General features: G+C 41.0%; 2 protein-coding genes and 1 pseudogene across 2 annotated transcripts in view; all 3 read left to right on the top strand.

Moving 5' to 3' along the window:
- The window catches only part of HS6ST3 (heparan sulfate 6-O-sulfotransferase 3), a 652,398-nt gene that overhangs the window by 447,489 nt on the left and 184,414 nt on the right, over nt 1–20,495 (top strand). The gene's annotated exons all lie outside the window — the stretch shown is intronic.
- On the top strand, nt 7,978–8,937 carry LOC130705638 (probable palmitoyltransferase ZDHHC24; annotated as a pseudogene).
- On the top strand, nt 18,914–19,114 carry LOC103000822 (guanine nucleotide-binding protein G(I)/G(S)/G(O) subunit gamma-5-like). Its single transcript, XM_057533005.1, has one exon. The coding sequence runs from the start codon at nt 18,914–18,916 to the stop codon at nt 19,112–19,114; it is 201 nt and encodes a 66-aa protein (XP_057388988.1).

Raw genomic sequence — 20,495 nt, 5'->3', positions numbered from 1 at the left:
CTAATCATTAGCTGCTTGAGCCTGCACTTTGTGACTCAGGGGACCCTGGTAGACTTCAGCTTTTCTAGAAACAAGAGGCAGGGGACATGGAGGGGACTTCGTGGTTGGGGGGGTGCTGCAGGGTTCTGCTTGGTTCCAATCCCCCCTTTTCTTTGATACTCCTAAGGAGAATCTAGTTTAAAATAAATGCAAAAGGAGTGACAGAACTTGTATATGTTATTAGTTCACATTTGAAGATAAAAGTCATGCAAGGAGCCTATCCCAAGATTTTGAACTTGGGGTTCCTGGTTGATGGGGATAGAAAACAGCTCAGGGAGCAATGAGAACCAATTTATAATATATGTGTTCCTTCTTTTAGTAAGACACTAGAGGGATAACCTGAAGCTGGTTGGAGATTTTAAACGAATGAGAGAGAGAGAAATGTCAAAATTGATTAGGTACTTAATTGATCTCCTGTATAACCAATATATATTTGAGCACATGCCTCTTTCACATATAGAAACCATTCACGCACAACCTTGTATTTTTGCATTTGAGAAATACAGCAGGTTGGCTCATTTCCCAAGTACATATGATCCTATGTTTACCTATGCAGATATCTGTCCATTCATGCATGCGTAGACTTGCCAGATTTTACAAATAAAAATAAAGGATGCCCAGTTAAATTTGGATTTCAGAGAAACAACAAATAATTTTTTATATAAGTATGTGCCAAATATTGCAGGGGACTTGTTATACAAAAAGAATTAAATCATTCTTTGTTGATTTGAAAGCCAAGTTTAGCTTGATATCCTGTATTTTATTTGGCAACTCTACCCACTCATACGTCCAGGCCATCACCCTATTTCTGTTGGACCACTGCTGTAGTCTTCTCACTCATCCCATTGGTCTCACTTTTGCCCTTCTAACAATTCATTCTCCACACAACAGGCAGGGTGACTTCTTACAATCTGATTATGTCATCTCTTTCCTTTAAATGTTTTAGGAGGCTCCGTTTGTACTTAGAATAAAATTCAAACTCCTTACCATGACTTTTAAGGCCCTAAATGATTTGAACCACACCTCCTCCCAAGTGTTATCTTGAATGCACCACTACCTGCCCAAACTTGAAGGTACTGTCCTTCCTCCTAGCTAAGTTGAGCCCCTTTACTCTTCTTTATTTTCTTCAGACCACCCAAACTGACTTGCACCTTGCAACCTATTCCCTTGGCTTGGAAGCCCTTTCTCCAAAACTTTGCTCACCTGGCTTTCTCCATCATCATTCAGGTCGTGGCTCCAATGGGACCTCCTCAGGGAGGCCACCCCTCATCCCCATCTAAAGTAGAATGCGAAAGTCTTGGTACTGTTGACATTAGGGGTTGGATAATTCTTTGTGGAGAGGCGTTGTCCTGTGCATTGTAAGATGTTCAGCAGCATCCTGGACCTCTACCCACTAGAGTCCCTCAGTTGTGACAATTACAAATGTCTTATCCAATGTCTCAAAACAAAATCACCCCTGGTTGAGAACCACTGAAGTAACCGGCCCCCTTTCACTTGATTGCTATCACATTATCTTATTTTCCTAACTTCTTAGCACTTATCACTATCTGCTGTTTTTCTGTTTGTATTTATTTGTTACTTGTTTATCATCTCTTTTTCTCTCACTAGAAGAGAAACAATCTGTGCAAGATTTGGTCTGTTTTATTCACTGCTTTATCCCTATTGTTGAGAACAATGCCTGTCACATCAAGGTGCTCAATAAACGTGTACTGAATACATGCCAGATAACTTCAAATGACCTTTATTGAAAAGGTAACACACCCAGGCACTGTTGGGCTTAGGTGGAATAACAATGAACGGGACATTATGCTGGGTCTCTTGTCTCTGATGTCTTAGAGAGAAGCCCAATCATGAACTCCATGCTATATGTAATAAGAATTACCGGCCCTACAGGCTACAGGCATCTTGGGTTCACATTCAGGGAAACTAACCATGTGACAGTGCCTGGGTCAATCCCATAAAACAAAGAATTGTCCTGCCCGAATGAGAACTTTGTGTCTGAGAGAAACTCAGGCTTGAGCCATCCATGCCTCACCTGCAGAGCTGGGAAGAGTGTCATGGGGCACAGACCCTGTGGAGGAGAATTGGGGAAAGGAGTTTCACAGGTGAAAGGATACTCGGCAGAAGGGGGAAGGTCCAGTGCTTGGGAGAAACACGTGTCTTCTGTAACAGGGGAAAGGTATCAGCGGGAGGCTACCAAGGACTTCGAATGTGGAGGTTGGAGAACTTTATGAAAATAATATTTAGATAATATTTTTGCATTATGTCACTTGGGTCAACTCTGATGAAATATAATTCTCGCTATTAATTATGGTATAATTTCTGTACTACATTTGGCACTGCTACAGAGGACTTTTTTCTTTATTCATAGTGTTTATCTTCTAAAGTAAACGTAAAAAAAATTGAAGTCTATCATACATATTAAGAAGTTCACAAATCATAAGTGTGCAATGCAGTACATTTTCACAATAGGAAACTACCCATGTAACAACCACCGAGTTCAGGAAAAAGAACGCGCCCAGCACCCCAAACTGCCCCCTGCCTGACTCAGTCACTGTTCCCCACTTTTCCCCCAAAGCGACCGCTGTGCTGATTTCTGTCACCACAGAGATTTTGTCAACCTTTGACGTTTACATAAATGGAATTGCAGAGTATATGCTATTGTGTTTGCCTTCTTTTGCTCAACTTTATGTTTGTACTATTCACTCCTGTTGTTTTTATAGCAGGAGTTTGTTGATTTCCATTGTCTTTATTATACCATTGTATAAATATGTCACAACTTATTGATTCTGTCTGGATTGCTTCCTGGTTTGAGCTTTTACAAATAGTGCATCTATGAATATTCATATCAATGTCTTTTGTGAGTATATGTATGCATTTCTATGGGGCGTATACCTAGGAGTGGAATTGTTGGGCCATAGAGTATGTATATGCTCAGCTGTAATAGATACAGTCAAGCAGTTTTCCAGAGTGGTTGATTCCACTTACATATGTGACAGTCCCATTTGCTCTACATGAAGACAGAATTTTTTAAAAGGCAGTAACTTACAGGATTAGGATACGATGAAAAAAAGAGTATTGCCTTAAGAGAAACACTGCCTACTCTGTAATAATTTTATGCATGCTTGGCATACTTCAGCGTTTGTAACAAAGCTGATCACTTCCTTTTGTGAAATTTTACCCATGTGCCTACTTGAACCTACTTCAGACCAGATAATGATGGTAAGTATCTACTGAGTCTAGGAAATTCAAATTATCCCCAGAATATTGGGGCTATGGGAATAACTTACTTTGTAAGTGTATAGTGTTCCTTTAACTAAATCATAAAAATCATTGCTGTGTTACAGGAAAAGTTTATGAGGTCACATGAATGCTTGCTTACTGTGCATATGGTGAGAGCTGCGCATTTCAAGTTAAATATAGGAGCAGTTCTGGCTGTAAAGAAGTAGTTTAAGAAATCAAGAGAACTATAAATGGCCATCTGCTCTCTTCTCCATTTTTATTTGCTAAATTAACCCAGTGAAATATTTTAATGAATAACGGGTTGATATTCCATCTGTTCATTAATTTTTTCAAACTATACAATAATCCATCATTTTTACTGAGTGGAAACAATTTGCTACTTTGTAAAAATATTTTTAAAAATAGAGGCAGTGTGTGTAATTCAACTTTCCATTAATTTCAAGTGCGTTTTAGAGATGGAGCTAACTGAGAGCATCTTTTGGGTCGGGGTGCTGGGGAAAGAATTTCAGTTCTTTGAGATCACAATGCATATTGGGTGATGTATATCTTTGTTTGATAAGATATGTATGTTTGAGCTTATTTGAAAAGAACATAGAGAGAACCTTTCTCTGTATAGCCAAAGGTTGCTGAGATGGAAATGGCATCAATGATAATATAACACTTTGGCAAAAAGAGTGTAAGGATTAGTTCTTTAAAAATAACGTAAAACATATGTCACTATCGGAATGGAGCTTCTGGCATTCCAATTCTGTACTCAGTGCTACGAATCTAAAGCAAGTGGAGCATATGAACGTGTATATATGTATGTGTGAGTGCACGCAAAGGCACACACTTAAATTAAAATTTCATTTAAGTATATTTTAAATTTGTTTCTGGTTTTGTTTTGTTTTGTTTGTTTTTGCTTTTTCGTTTGATTTCCCTTTAGTTGGCACGGCACATTATAGGCTTTCAGGCCACTTAAGGTTCACGTGTCCAGGAGCAGATGTCAGCTTAATGGCATCTTTAATGCCTGCTGCGCCACGTCCACAAGTAAAGTCCCTGAAACAGGATTTGGCCAGAGGGTTCAAGCTGACATTTGGAGAATTGATGGATGAGGTGAGAGGTGGAGAAGAACAGGGAAAGAGCTTTAAAATAATCCAGTATTGACGATTTTTAACATTTCTACATCATTTACCAAATATTTTCTCTTCTGGTGGTTTTCTAGCTCAATCAGTTTTAAATAATTTATCAACAGATTTTTAAAAGCCTCTACTCCAGTTCTTATAGGTTTGGGGACCTGAGGGTATTCTTACCTATCAGTAGAGATACATTATTCCCTTTAAAGATAAGGGGTATTTTGTACAGAGGGAATGGAAAATAATTAGTAACAATGTTCCTGTGGATTATAGGAGCCTCTTCTACATTAATGTTATTTTGAAATAATGACTAAATTCTGAAAATTATGACAACGCACCAATCACCAGGTCTAAAGGAGATGAACCATCTTAGAAGCACACGTTTTAGTCCCACCATATTTCACTTATAGCTTCTTTCTCCTGAGCAGAATGGATTAAAGCCGTAGCTTTTTATTTACTCCTTAGACCTGTCTATGAAATATTACATACTTATATTTTTGTAAGTCTCTTGGGCCTCACATATTGTTCATATGATCTCCCACAGCCAATTTTTCCCCGTATTACTAACCAGAGTATCTAGTAAAATTGGCACTATTGTATCCCAATGCATAAGGCAAATGATATATTATGAAGTTTTTCAAGAGAAGGTTCCATTAAAATTTAAAGACCAGGCAAAAAAGAAACAAAAATTAAATGAGTCAGTGTTTTAAATGATTCAGTATAAGAAGTCAAGGATTTCTGTTTGGAGGAATATGAATATAAAAATGTTTGGACGGATAGCACCAAATTGTAAAGAGAGGACTTCTCCATGGGTTATGCCTTGGGGGATTTTTATTTTTCATTATTAATATCCTTGTAAAATTTAGTTTCAAAATAGACTATGAATGTTTCTGAGAACCTGTGGTCAGAGAGATGACAGTGCAAAATGTTTCTATGAGCTACAAAGCATAAATAATAGATGGGTGTTTATTGACAACAATCCAATATAATGCAAATGCATATGAGGTGCATCTTATGGTAGAGAACTGAGTCTATCACGGCGATGGAAGGACCAGAACTCAGCTGACACTGCCTCCCAGTATGTGCCAGCAAATTCCTCAGTAGGTCATGTCTGACACAGTTATATATTTTCAAGATCATAGGGACATTTTCTTCAACGACAAAGAGGGAAAATAACAGAGGAAAAATCATTATGTTCTATGAAAATTTTCCCGTGAGTTTAATGGAAATAATTCCATTCAAACATACTTTAATTTGAAATATATAACACTTTCATGTTTCTAATAAAATATGTTGATAGAAAATGTTCTAGGAAGGGCAATACAGCCTTCTCCTTAAATCTTCAAGAAAGCATACACGATAGACGTTCTTTTCCTTTCTCTGCTACAGAGCTCTTAGGTAAGCTGCATGACAGCAGATTCTGTGCTGTTCTTCACTAACATATCCCTAGTGAGAACACAGTACAGGGTACACAGGCTCATAGGTGGATCTCAGGACACAGACAGTAACATAAAGGAATGACCCTGGCCGTGGATTCTGGCATCAGATAGCCTGGGTTCAAGTCCCACTTCCTACAGTTCATGGCTTCTGTAGCCTTGGGGGAAATGACTTAATCTCTCCAAGCTTCAGTCTGTGCCTTTGGGGATAAAGTTAACGACCTCCTAGTTTATTGTGAAAATTAAGATTTTATATATAAAATATTCAGTTCCATGAGTGGCAGAATTTGTGCTCAAAAAAAAAAAAAAAAAAAAAGTGGTAACTATGTCATATACTAAAGCTTGAGCTCTTCCTGCCCCAGGTAGAATTATTTATTTTTAAGCAAAAATTTTGGATGGAGAATGAGGCTTACGCATGAATATCAAAAATACTAGAGAATCTCTCAGGGCATTAGTGATTTCCAGCGCCCCCAATATGATATATATAGCTCTCAGAAATGCCAGGGACTGGCGTTATTCCCTTACGCAGTCAGTCACTGGTAGCTGATTTATAAGTTAATGTTGGGTTCTTCCTTTGTTCCTTTGCCTTAATTGTGTACCATGGTGTCCAGAAAGGAGGAATAACACCAGAAGCTTGAAATCCCTCTGACAGTGAAGTATGTTTATCAAAATCCATAAAAATTTTCGATTATACAATCTGTTCCATGAAAAAGCCTGTGTTGATTATCATGTTAATTAGAATACCTTCTACTCTACTGAAATGTCCTATACAATCAATATTTTACTGCCTTGTATCTCAAAGCACATAATTTCTAGTTTTCTGAAATGGAAGAGACAGATAGTACCAAATCTTTGTGTTACAGCCGGTTCCCCAGAGAAGCTTGTAGCTGTGCTTAAAAAAAAAAAAAAAAAAAGGAAAAAAGAAAATCTTAAGGCATATTGCCTGAACTCTATACTGGGATATCATAGAGACATTTTTAACCTTACCATGTAAAGCTCAAGGGTATTACCTTCATAATCAGCCAAAGAAATGTATCAGGCTTAAAAACAAAAGCAAAAAACCGGAGATGCATCAATTCTCCCTTTCATTATAACTTTCTTTTCTCTTCTGTTCTAATTTACCTATCAACATTTTATAAATGAAGAAAAAATTTTACATAGACATTTATTTGATGAAATGAAAAATAAAATTATAAGATTAACATATTGTAAAGAGAGCGCTTGATTGTTTTCATATCAAAAGATTTGAAGTGATACACATGTTAATTTCATTTGGACAGAAATATTTTTATTTAATGCAAGTAGTGTGTTCGGAACTGTAGACCCACTGATATAAATAAGATATGATCTCTACCTTCAAAGAGGTTTCGGTCTATTTGATGAAACAAACAATTATATAAAATAACTTAAGGTGAAATGGAATATGTGTGACAAAACTACAAAGCCCAAAGCCACCTGTCAAGAAATACCAGAGAAGCCTTCATCAGAGAATTGGAAATCCAAGTTAATCACGGAAGGATTAAGTGACCTTTTCTTAGGCATACAAGAAGAGGAAGTACTTCCACGAAAGGGAGTATCATGAAAAAGTCATCCAATGGTGAAGGTTTGGGGACCAGACAATGGGTCGAGCTTGGCTGGAGCAGAAACAGCATGGACGAAATGCATGTGGTGTCAGCAGGACCTTGCATGGAAGGCCCAGGGGACTGACTTTACAAAGTAAGCAGGGGCCGCTGAGGATTTCCGAGCAGGAAAATGATCTGACCTATGAGGGATAACGCTTCCCCTTAGTTTGCGCATCTCAGTTGGTGGCAGCTTCATCCCAGCAGAAGCTTGGACCCAAAATCTTGGCATCATCCTGGACTCCTCTCTCTCTCACCCAACATCCCTCAGTCAGGAAATGCTGGGGACTAACCTAGAAAATAACCCGAACCTGGCCACATCTTATGTTTCCCTCCATCTTCATCAAAGATGCGTCATCACTCACCTAGCCTGCTGTTTCCTCACGGATGCTCCTGTGTTTACTCTTGACTCCTTGCCTTGGAGTTTCTTCTCTACACAGCAGCCGTGGTGATCCTTTTACCACAAAAATCCAGCAGCGGGAAGCGGCGGGGTACCCGGGATCCGACCACTAGTGGGTCCAGGCCATGGGGCAGCCCTGGGTGGTGGGGAGCGCGGAGGCGGCGCCCGCGCGGCTGCCTCTTGGGCCAGGAACTGGCCTACGTGCTGGTGCTGGGTCCCGGGCCGCCCCCGCTGGGACCTTGGCCCGGACCTTGCAGCTCGCGCCGGCACCCTTCCAGCTGCTCAACCTACTGGGCAACGTGGGGGGCTCTTCCTGCGCTCGGACCCCAGCATCCGGGCTGTGATGCTGGCCGGCGTGGTCTGGGCCAGGGCTGGGCTTACTGCTACAGGTGCCAAAGCCAGAGGCCACCGCGCAGCGGGCATTGCTCCGCCTGCCGCCGTTGCGTCCTGCGCCGGGACCACCACGGCCGCCCGCTGGGCCGCCGCGTGGGCTTCCGCAGCTACCGGCCCTGCGTGTGTCTGCTGCTTCACGCCGCAGGCGTCCTGCTGCACGTCTGTGTGCGGCCGGGCCCTGAGCCGCCAGCCCTGCTGCGAGCCCACACGCCCCTGCACACCGCCGCCCTCCTCCCGCTGCCCCGGCGCGGGCCGCTCACAGGCAGTGTCTCCGGCGCAGTGCGCGCTGGCCTTCGTGACCGACACGTGTGTGGCGTGTGCGCCGCTGTGCGCGGCTGGACCGCTCTTCCGTGGGATGTTGCTGCTGAGGGGCCAGACCACGTGGGAGTGGGCTCGGGGCCGGCACTCTTATGACCCAGGCCCCTCCCGCAACCTGCAGGCGGCCCTGGGGCCCCGCTGGGTCCTTGTCTGGCTCTGGCCCTTCCCGGCCTCCCCGTGGCCAGGGGGACGGCATCAGCTTCCAGACCACAGCTGATGTGGGACTCATGGCTTCCCGACTCCAGGAAGAGCCTGAGCTGTACAAGGAGTGGGGAACGGGAGAGGGGACTCATTTCAGACCCACCCCCAGCCTCAGAAGGGGCGGCAGGCTGGTACTTGATGCCTGCTTTTGGCAATTCCAGCCCCACCCGTAGCCTTGCCCTTGCCCAGCTTGGGCTCCTAGTGTCCAAGGCTTGGGCCCTGCGGCTCTGCCTCTATCAGTGGCCCCTGAGCACAGCGAAGGGTCTGGCAGGGAGCTGCTCGGCCTTCCCAGCTGCCCCTTTGCCAGGTTAATAAAGTGCCCACTTGGTTCTCGGACTCCCTCCGTCTTTGTGGGTTTCTGGACCTTCACTGTTGCCCGGGCTGCTGTTTTTGGTTCCTCTGATTGGCAGGCCTGGGAACCACAGAATGCCTGAGGGTGTGAGGAGCCAGGGCTCTGCCTCCTGCGGCCTTGGGGTGGCGGGGGCGGGGGGGGGGGCAGCAGGTTAAGGCAGAATGTAGTGAACCAGGGTATGAGAGTCCAGAATTCTTTCCCAGGTTCAGTGCTTTATTATAAGTTAGGAACATTTCACAGCAACAATTTCAGTGAACTTCTCTCCAGCTAGCCCAGTGCACTGGGCAACAATTAGGCGGGTGATAAAGCTCTGAGAGTTGATGTGATAAGATCACGGGGTAGTAAATGGAGGAGTCCGGATTTGAACCCGGATCTTTGTGCTTTCTCCTTCACCCTTGAACAGCCGAAAAAGTCAAGGCAGAGAAATCAGGTGGGGCTGTTCAAGCATCTGTGCTGGCTGCTGCTGAGACTGCTAAGCTTCTCCTCTCCGGACTCCTCAGGAGCTGCTTGTTAAACACTTTTATTTAAATATAGTAAATAGACACTTCCAGTTAAATGTGGAATGTTTAAACATGTGAGTTTGTTTCCTCTTAAAATCTAAAATGATAGTAAAGAAATTAAAAGTGATGTAGATTTACAAAGACAAAGAAAATAGGGAGACAGCAGTAGACCAAAGAGCCTGACAAAGTTCTGAAAGATGGAAAGTGGGTAGAGGCTCTTTTACTCTCTTAGAGAATCAGAAGTTGAAATTAAGCGTTCCGCCCTTGCAGGGGCCGAGAGGCAGCCCGATTGCCCCCAGGAGCCCTGGAGAGGTTCAGGAATTCCACCAGCACGGTGGAAGGCAAGGTTTGGGGCGGACAGTAGGGACTGATTCAAGGTGTCTATGAGAAGCAGCTAGGTTGCCCCTCCCCCGCAGGACCCACCTGACCCCTTGCAGCCAAGCAGCTACCCCGCTGGGGTGAGGGTGAGGGACTGGACCAAAAATGGGGTTAAGTGAAAATCTACACGTGCTGCTGGGGGAGGGCGGTAGTAGTCCTCCAGTGACGGGGCAGGCTTGCCTTCCAAGAGCCCTCAGAGAAGCCCACCCTTCCGGCAAGCTCTGCGCATGCCCACAAAGGTTTGAGCTGCTAGGACTCCTTTGTCTAAATATCGTGCTCTGTTATTATTTTTTAACTCTGTTAGGAACTTGGTGCACCTGTCACTTTGTGCCGTCCATGAGCATTGGCCACCTTCCTGTTTCCTCCACTGCTTTACCCCTCACCCTCCAGAATATCTTTTCTTCTTGTTGTTGTTTTTTAATAGTGAAAAGATACAAGGAAATATTTATAAAATGAAGAGAAACAACACCCTCCCCCCCCATTTAAGAAATGGATACTGTTTCCTTTGAAGTCCCTGCTGTGCCCCTCCCTGGTAGAGGAAACACTGTGCTGTCTTAAACATCCCCTTGCTTTGCTTTGTGATTTTATTACATGTGTTTGTACTGGTTTTGCATGTTTTTCAACTTTATATAAATGGAGCCATACCATGTTTATTCTTCTGTGATTTGCTTTTTCCTTCAATATTATGTTTCTAAGATGTATCCAAATTAATGTGTGTGGCTGTAGAGCATTCCTTTTCCTTGCTGTATAGTGATCCATTGAATATACCACTATTTCTTTTTCTCTCTTGTCCCTCCGATCATTTTATCTACCCCTGTGTATGATCTCCTAAGATCTATACTTGGTCCTTGCTCTTCCATATAAATTTTAGAATCAGCTTGTCAGGTTCCACCAACAAAAATCACCATAGTGAATGGAACCCAACTGAATCTATAGATCAGTTTGGGGAAAATCAACATCAACATGAAACTGAATTTTCCAGTTCATGAACATGGTGTATCTCTCCATTTAATGTTTTCAATAAAGTTATATACTTTTTCTCATAAAAAAAATATCCGGTAGCATTACCCTTCCATTCTAAATCCTCCAGTGGTTTCTCATTAAAATGTGTGCCCCTTCCTGTGAGCTGCAAGGCCCTATGGGGTTCCTCTCTCTGTTCCTGCTCTGACCTGGCCCCTGGCCATTCTCCTTCTCACTGGCTTTGCTTCAGCACCTCTCCTTAGTCTCCTGTGGTTCTGTCAATGCTCCAAGCTGTCTTCCTCCTCAGAGCTAGTTCAGTTGGTTCCTCTGCCTGTGACACTCCTCCAAGATTTCCAGAGCTCCTTCCTCACTTATTAAGGTTTCTGCTCAAAAGTCACATTATCAGAGAGGCCTTCTGGGGGAGACCACCTTGTATGAGCGAGCAAGGACCTCCATCCTCTGTTCCCTTGCCCCTCTTACTGTCTTCACAGCAGTAATCACCACGTGACCAATTACATATGTATGTGTTTTGTGTCTGTCTCTTTTTGGTAGAATTTAAGCACCTTGAAATGTTGTCAAGCATTTACTTATATCATACATTCCAGGCACTCCTTAAAGAACTTTACAAATATTAACTCATTGAATACTCATAACAACCCATGACGTAGGTAATATTTTTCCCATTTTTATAGACTAGGAAATTGCAGCCCAGAGAGGTTAAGTAACTTACATAAGATGTCACAGCTCGTATGTGATGGAGCTTGAACTCAAACCCAGGTGGTCTGCATCCCTCACCACTACTAAGTTGTGCTGTCTTTTGAAAGCAGGGACTTTGTTTTGTCCACTGTTGAGCTGGTACCTAGGATGTGGCCTGGCTCAGTATTCAATGAATAAATAAACTTTGATCATATTACTTTGAGGTGGTAGTACAGAATCTCTCCTGTGTTCAGAAACCAGTGGAAATATAGAAAGATAAAAATCAGAAAGTTTGTTTCTGTTCAATCACCGTATACTATTTATTTTGAGAATACACTTAACTTTTTTTGTGCGTGCTTTCTGGATTTTTTTTAATCTGCCTGCATGATGCCATTTTCTATTAGAACACTGTTATTGTAAACTCAGCAGTAAATACTAAATATTCAATACTTGACTGCTTTTTTATGGTCATGTACTGAGTTGAGCAAATTAATCAAAAGAAAGCTTGTCTCTAAAAGTTCCTCTTTTTAATTTCACTGTGGGAAATAGTCAATAAAAAGATGTTTGATGAGGAAGATTAGCTTTATCAAAGTGAGCAAGCTTATCTTGATCATCACAAGTGCCAGACACTGTGCTGTGCTGTGAGTACACAAATCCGTAAGGTACTCCTACATCTATGGAGTTCAAAGTCTGGGGAACTGTGATAGACTAGTAAGTAAGTACAAAGATTATTAGCAGGGGACAGCAGGAACATAGAGTTATGTGTTTGGAGAACTAGGCAAAGACAGAGAGGTGACAAGGAAGGCTCGATGGAGGAGAGGAAGTTAGGTGTCTTAAGAGGCTAGCGAGTATTCGCAAGGCTGACTCAGGTCTGGGGGTGAGGTCGGGGGTGGGTATTGGTGATGATAGTGGGTTACAGGCTTTCCAGACAGAAAAAAAAGCATGAATAATAGAAACTTCCCATGTTGTAAATCTTTGTTCAATTTGGTCTTTCACGGGGAAAAAGTTCTGTTAATTTGTGAGAATCCAATTTCTTATTAGCACTATAAATAGCTTTAAGACTATTGAAGGTCAGAACTGCATATGTATAAAAATTGCTGGCAGGAAATGATGTTATCATGTTATAGGCAGTTGAAAATGCATTTCCTTTTAATTATGAAAATGTGAGATTATGGTTTTATTTTTGACTTCTTCCTCTGAGAATTGACATTTTGTTACAGTTTTAGAAAGCAACCAAATTTCTACAAACACTGGTTAAATTTTTGCTGAATTTCAGATTTGTTTCCGTCTCAGATACATTTTTGTAATAAGATTATTCTTAACATTTGTTTATAATATATCTTTAAAATGTATCCAGTTATTTTATTTGTGGGTACAAGTTGGCATAGATATTTTGTGGTATTCTATACATCTTGGGCAAGACATCTAGGTTTTTCTTTACAAAACTTTCACAGAATAATGTCTTAGGTTTTATGATCTTGAAAATTCCTTTTATCGGTATCATGCTTTCTGGTGTACAAAGCCTGTCACTTTATCACTTTACCTACATTATATTAATTGATCCTAGTAATAGTTCTGTGGGTTAGACAAAGGGTAGCTACTTCAAGAATTCCATGTACAAATTCCTGCTTCTCTTTTTACTGGCTCTTCAAATGCATTGTACTCAGATTGCTGTTGAGAACATGTAATTCCAAAGAAGGTGTCAGGGGTCCGTGAAGATCATTGATCAAATCGCACAGTGAGAGCAATGTCGATGGCCAGTGAGTCATGTGACCAGAGTTTCGATCAATCTTGGCCCTTTCATCACCCGGACGTGGACACTGGACATCTCACTAGATGTTTTGGGTCTCAGTTAATCACACCTGAAGATGATTTGGAAGGGAAGAGACTAAATCATCTCCATGGTCTCTCCTAGTTCAGAGTTCTGAGACTTGATGTGAACTTGAAAGTAAATGAAGCAGAATAAACACAACCATTAGAGGAATCGGTTAGCAGATTTCGGTGAAGCATGGAAGTTTTAAGACCTTGTGACACCTGTGAAGTGCATTTGGACCTGTTATCCTAGGCATTCTGCAGATAGGCAGCATCTCCTCAGATGGAATGTACCAGAAGCTGGTTTCATGTTGGCCGTGGCACCATTTGATATATGTGACCTGAAATTTACTTGGTAAGGCAGTTGCATCATTTAAGTGATCTGCTTCTAATAGGAATTTGTTATTTCCCTAATTATACTACACAAAAATTTTCTGCTAACAACGTTAAAGAGAATTAAAATAATTATTTTCAGATACTGTAAATCAATGGAAATACAGTTGACACTAGGAAGAAAAACTGGCTGTTTTGTTTTGGGTTTTTTTGTTTTTTGTTTTTTGTTTTTGCTAAAGAGTATTTTTTTCAACCATCTACCTATGAAATGTGGAGTGAAAAATAAATTTATAGAAGTCATTTTTAGAAAGCAAGAGTGGTATTAAATGTTGATATTATAGAGCATATATTTATTTTCTTATGAAATCTCTCTTATGTGAAGGTATCTGTATCCCATGAGAATTGTTGGGAATTCATTGTTTTTTTGTGCACTGATCCATAAGGTAGATAATTGACAGGAGGTTAGAGCTAAGATTTATTGCCACTGATGGTACATTTTCTAGGAAAATGCAGAACTTTCTTGTATATCATTTTAGATCAAAGGCAAATTTTATTACCAGCTCCTCAGAAAATCACTGGTTCCTTTTCTGAAAATCTGTGATCCTATTTGGAAAAACTCTTAATTTCTTCTCATTATCAGAATCGCCACCAATTCCCACTCTTTGAACAATTCCTGTGTAAACTCCACTGCACACAAACCCTGCCCAAGAACCTCTGCTCCTGGAAGCAGAAAATATTATAACAAGGGGCCCACATTCACATTATTTCTTAAAAACTAGTCTTTTATCCAATACAAAGATCACTATGGGAGAAAACTATGGAATCTCTGACCATCCATTCCTATAGATTGCACACCTATCAGAAGAAAAAGTCCATAAACCCAAAGCTCAAATTATTTTTCTTTCTCTGAGATGAATTACTAGGTAGTTGTATTAATTCTGTTTCCTTTCTTCAAGTAGAATAGAAAGAGGATAATGTAGTTGGCTAATTCTTTGAATAAGTATCTTATTAATTTGTGTATCCTTGGTACCTAGTAGGTGTCAATAATTCTTTGTTGTATAAACAAAGAGCCCCCTAGGCTTCCAACCAAAGAGCAAATACACAGGATGTTTACTGCAGAATAATCCACGAGATACTAATGGCAAAAGGATCATCTCTTCTCTCCGTAAACATATTCAAGAGTCATTAAGAGTTCAGAGTGAACTAAAGTCTTTCAAACCTCAGTATACTTAGTGCTGACATCTTAAACTAATTTATGGATGTGACTTTTGTAGTATGTCATAGAGATAATTTGTCTACAGTCGTTTCATAAGCATCACTGAATAGCTTTCCTGTAATAAAAGTCCATCATCATTATATTGAATATCACTTAAATACAGCATGTAAGTTGTACTCTCTTGTAGAATGCATTTAAATACCTTGATTAAACCCTACTAACTCAATTTCAAATGACATTTCATGCCCTTAGTCCCTTAGTTTTTTCCCCCCCTTCACCTGGTGATTCTCTTTCCTTGGCTTCTCACCATATTCATTGATTCTATTTTTCTATTAGTTTACAGAAAAATTAGGATATTTATATGAGTTTTCATTAACTACCATTACGTAACAGTTTTAAATTGTGCTATAGTGAGGCTAATTTAGATATACTGAGTTTCTCATTGTTGAATTGCATTTTAATACTATCTTTTCTTCCAACATAATTCTTCACTAACATTTTTCCTTCTCAGCATATTTTGGATTCCAGCTACTGTAGTCCAGCTGAAATCTTTCATGAAGGGGTGGATTTTAGCTGAGCTGGTTAAGTACCCCTGAACTACAGTAACTGTGGTTTCACTGGAGGAAGACGATAGATGGGCAGAATGCTGGAATTAGCTCAGTTTCTCAAGGTCAGAGGCTAAATGCCTGGTGCTGGCCGAGCTGCATCAGCATCACCTGGGAAATTCTCAGACCCCACCCAGACCTACTGATTGAGAAACCCTGGAGGTGGGCTCACAATCTGTGACTTCACAAGACTTCCAGGGGACTCTGATTCACGCTTAAGCCTTCCCTTGCTGTAGAGAATTCTCTGGGGGCTAAAACAACGAAGAACACCACCCCATCTTTGGGAACTACAGGTGATAACAACCCAAACATCAATTAACTTAAACTGAAACGCAGTGAATATATGTCCATGCCACTCTCTCTCTTTGTCACATCTTACCCTTCCCCCTCCCCATATCCTCAAGTCCATTCTCTAGTAGGTCTGTGTCTTTATTCCCGTCTTGCCACTAGGTTCTTCATGACCTTTTTTTTTTTCCTTAGATTCCATATATATATGTTAGCATACTGTATTTGTTTTTCTCTTTCTGACTTACTTCACTCTGTATGACAGACTCTAACTCCATCCACCTCATTACAAATACCTCCATTTCGTTTCTTTTTATGGCTGAGTAATATTCCATTGTATATATGTGCCACATCTTCTTTATCCATTCATCTGTCGATGGACACTTAGGTTGCTTCCATGTCCTGGCTATTGTAAATAGAACTGCAATGAACGTTTTGGTACATGACTCTTTTTGAATTATGGTTTTCTCAGGGTATATGCAAGAGGGAAGAGATATGGGAACATATGTATATGTATAATTGATTCACTTTGTTATAAAGCAGAAACTAACACACCATTGTAAAGCAATTATACTCCAATAAAGATGTTTAAAAAAAAAAAAAAGCTGAAACGCAACAGTATGCATGGGTTTCAAGAGAGACAAACTTGAGCTTGCATCCCAATGAACGGATCCCTAACAGAGTCCTCTGGGGCAACGCATCTGAGCCTCAGGTCCTCATCTGAAGAATAATGCTGTCCTTGCTGGGCTTATGTGAGGATCAGAAATGATATGGGAAAAACAAGATCCAGAAATACTTTTACTTTGTCGCTAATGGGGCTTAAGTGTCTGGCTTTCACTTGTACAAGTCCCTTATAAATAATATTAAGTTTTGAAGTTGGTATACTTTTTTTTTAAGGAGGACTTCAAATTGTATTAGCTTCAAGCCCCACAGTATCCCAATGCACTCCTGGCATAGGACAATGCTTGGCAGTTACTTGGGTATTGAATCTATTCACTATTTCTGCCACTTTTTGTCATTTATTGATATATTTGAGTCCTGAATTTTATTCTCGAATGACTTATCAGCATAGCACATAAGCCAGGTGATGGGTGCATGGTACACATTTCTGGATGACAATGAGGCTGAAATGTATTTAGGAAACAAAACTTCAGTGCTGAGGGATGTGATCGCTCACAGAGCAGGAGTTCGCTTGTTCATCAGATCAGGCGAGGATCCCAGCCTCTCTTTACGTTTATCTAATGCATGGCAAGCAAAGTGTATGGAGAGTTGAATTTTTTTTAAGATAAAACCCTTTTTAAATCAATGGGAAGTTGCTTAAGATTCAAGTGACAGTTCTCTGAAAGTCAGCATGTATTCTTTGCCTTCTCTTTTACAATGATTATAGTAATTGAACAGAATATAGTCTTCTACATTCAAGTGTATGCATGTAGACACTTCAGGTTATATTTCCAAAGTAGCATGTATAGACCTAGCCAGGTGTCTTTTCCTTTTTTTTTTTTTAAAGGAATTCCTTTATTTATTTATTTTATTTATTTATTTATTTATTTATTTACCTTTGGCTGTGTTGGGTCTTCGTTTCTGTGCGAGGGCTTTCTCTAGTTGTGGCGAGCGGGGGCCACTCTTCATCGCGGTGCGCGGGCCTCTCACTATCGCGGCCTCTCTTGTTGCGGAGCACAGGCTCCAGACGCGCAGGCTCAGTAGTTGTGGCTCACGGGCCTAGTTGCTCCGCGGCATGTGGGATCTTCCCAGACCAGGGCTCGAACCCGTGTTCCCTGCGTTGGCAGGCAGACTCTCAACCACTGCACCACCAGGGAAGCCCTGTCTTTTCTTAATACCGATGATGTCGTGCAAGAAAGTACTTTTGCTCATTGGCTTGAAAATATACCCTGCAACATTAACGAAAGTATCCTTCAGCATCACCAATTATCGCATTTCTATACGACTTCAATTACTTTCATTCCAGAATATAGAGTTATCTGAGCAGAGATTTTTTTTTTTTTTTTTTTTTTGGTTTAATGATAGGAGTGCTAGCAGTTTCAGTATTTATCAAGTGCTGACTGGATCTTTTTGGTTGAAGAGTTGGTTAGGAAAATTACTGTCAAGCTCACTCACCACCATAGTAACCGAATTTTAATACCTTCTAGGGGTACAGACATTTATATAATCTAACTCTATGGCACTGAGGTACAGTGTATGTAGTGTATTTATGATTGAACAGAAAGTTTCAAACAGTAGCCTGTGAAATTGGATTTTAGATGTAATGTACCATAAATAAGTGCTGTAAAGATTGCCTTTAATGCTATAAATCAGATTTTATTGGTTTCAGCTATCTCATTCTGGTTATTGTATTACCCACAAAATCAAAGGAAATCAAAGAGCTGGAATATTTTTTATTTTAATATCCCATATTCTACAGTAATGGTACATGCACCCTTCCAGCTTCCTTTTTTGGGTAGGTTGGACAAAATTGACAGGTGGCAGGGCCCCGGCAACATATCAGGGGCAGGATCAGTATAAACAACCAAACTTTGGGGACTTGAAACCTTTTCAAATTTCCTGTCTGTGAAATACACAAGGTAGGTGAATTGGCAGATCTCTTTCCTTTCTGAGATGCTGGCTGTCATGTTTTCATGCAAGGCTGACACCTGGAGAGATTGGCAGGTGAGGTGAGCTTTGCACCTTCTGCAAAGCTGATGGAATTTGGTGATGATGCTTTCCATTGAGGATAGAGGGTATCCATGCATGACCTATCTGAGTTATTTAAAGTGCCAAAAACTATTGCTATAAAATTGTGTCCTCAAACAATCTCTCAGTGTTCAGTTTAGAATCAACACCCTTCTCCCCCAACACACACGCACACGCATGCACACACACGCACGCACACACACACTTTACAATGCTTTTTCTTCAGTATGCTTTTAGTCAAGAAAATCAACATATTTGGCATTAAAAATTGCTTAGGAAAGCATACACGTGGGCGTGCCGATCTGCCCAGCTCTCGCGTGCGCCATGTCTGGTTCTTCCAGCGTCGCTGCTATGAAGAAAGTGGTTCAACAGATCCGGCTGGAGGCCGGGCTCAACCCTGTGAAGGTTTCCCAGGCAGCTGCAGGTTTGAAACAATTCTGTCTGCAGAATGCTCAACATGACCCACTGCTGACTGGAGTATCTTCAAATCCCTTCAGACCCCAGAAAGTCTGTTCCTTTTTGTAGTAAAATGAATCTTTGCAAGGTTTTCCAAACCACTTTTCATAAACCGGTGAATATTCAAAGGAAAGCTGAATTTGAAGTCAGTACAAAAGCCTGTCTCTATAACACGTGCCATACTATACAAACTTGTATATTTGTCAGTCCTTAACATCTCCCTCTCGGAATATTCATGAATTTCTGTTTCACGAGGGTAATTGTTTTATATACACTGGCAGCACCGTTCAATAAAATACTTAGTATAAAAAAAAAACCAAGAAAAGCATACACATGAACTGGGAGAGCCCAGGAGGCTACAGTAATCTAAATTTGAACTAGTTAGGGGTAGAACAGTTTTCAAGCTATTAAAAATGCAGTTGTGCTTGGTTTTTGTGTAGTTTTCCTCTGTGTTTACTTGTACAAATACTCTGAGTTCCAGGCACTCTGAGAAGCCTACCTAGGCATTGTGGGGATGGGGATGAACTTTATTTTTCAAGATTGAAGCCATAGGACCTGAAGAAGGCAAGAGGGGTAGCAGGGGTTTCTTGAAACAGAGGCTACCAGAGAGCTACATCTTCATGATGCTTCACTTTTTAATTTATTTTTTACTGCAGCGTTACACCGGATATGTTCTCCTTAGTTCCTCCACCTGAAAAACAGCCATCCTTAGCAATCAGAGAAGGTACCAAAATGTTGTGCTTTGTCTTGATTACAAAGAAATCTAATTCCCACACATGCTTAAGTAATCTCGAACTTACTGGAGATAAAAGCCATATAGAACGTTAACACTGCTAATATTATGCCAGCCCAAGTTCAGCAATTTTTTTTTTTTTTTCCAAAATAGGAAATCTTCTTGATGCCACCTTCCCTTGCCGCGAACTAAGCTGGAAGAGCTAAGGGGATTATGCTGATCAGGGCTTGACATTTATGACGGCCAGTTCACTGATGAAAATACAGCCCAGGAGCTCAGCCCTAGACCTGGGAGGCAGCTGGATCCCAGAGTGTGCTTTGGCACTTGTTTTAGGCTGCACTCAATTTTCTGGGAGCCCCGTGGGCCGCCCGCATGGAACAAGGAATTGTCCCTGTCTGGAAGGGTATGTGCAGCTGCAAAGAGAAGCAAAGGGGCTTTTTTTCTTTAAGCACTTCTGCCACTAGTTCCATGTTCTTAATGGAACATAAAGGAACTTCTTTCTTGCTCTCTTTTTTCAAGGCTGGCCTTCTCCAAGAAGCTTTCATCAATGAAAACCCTCTCTAGTTTCAGTCCAAACAAATGATTCTAACCAGCATTTACCTTTTCTGTTCCTCTCTATGTGACTCTCTTTAGGCAAATGATAAAAATATAATTTTATATTTTGGTTTATTTGGTTTGCTTCACCCTGTCTCCTGTCCTAGCTTAATCAGCCTAAGA

The sequence above is a fragment of the Balaenoptera acutorostrata genome, chromosome 18, assembly GCF_949987535.1.
Source record: "Balaenoptera acutorostrata chromosome 18, mBalAcu1.1, whole genome shotgun sequence".
In the NCBI taxonomy this organism is placed as follows: domain Eukaryota; kingdom Metazoa; phylum Chordata; class Mammalia; order Artiodactyla; family Balaenopteridae; genus Balaenoptera; species Balaenoptera acutorostrata.
Note: the sequence above shows the minus strand (reverse complement) of the source record. Positions and strands in the feature narration are given on the sequence as shown.

Coding starts and splice junctions, on each gene's coding strand:
- LOC103000822 (XM_057533005.1), top strand. CDS start 18,914: ATGTCTGGTTCTTCCAGCGTCGCTGCTATGAAGAAAGTGGTTCAACAG.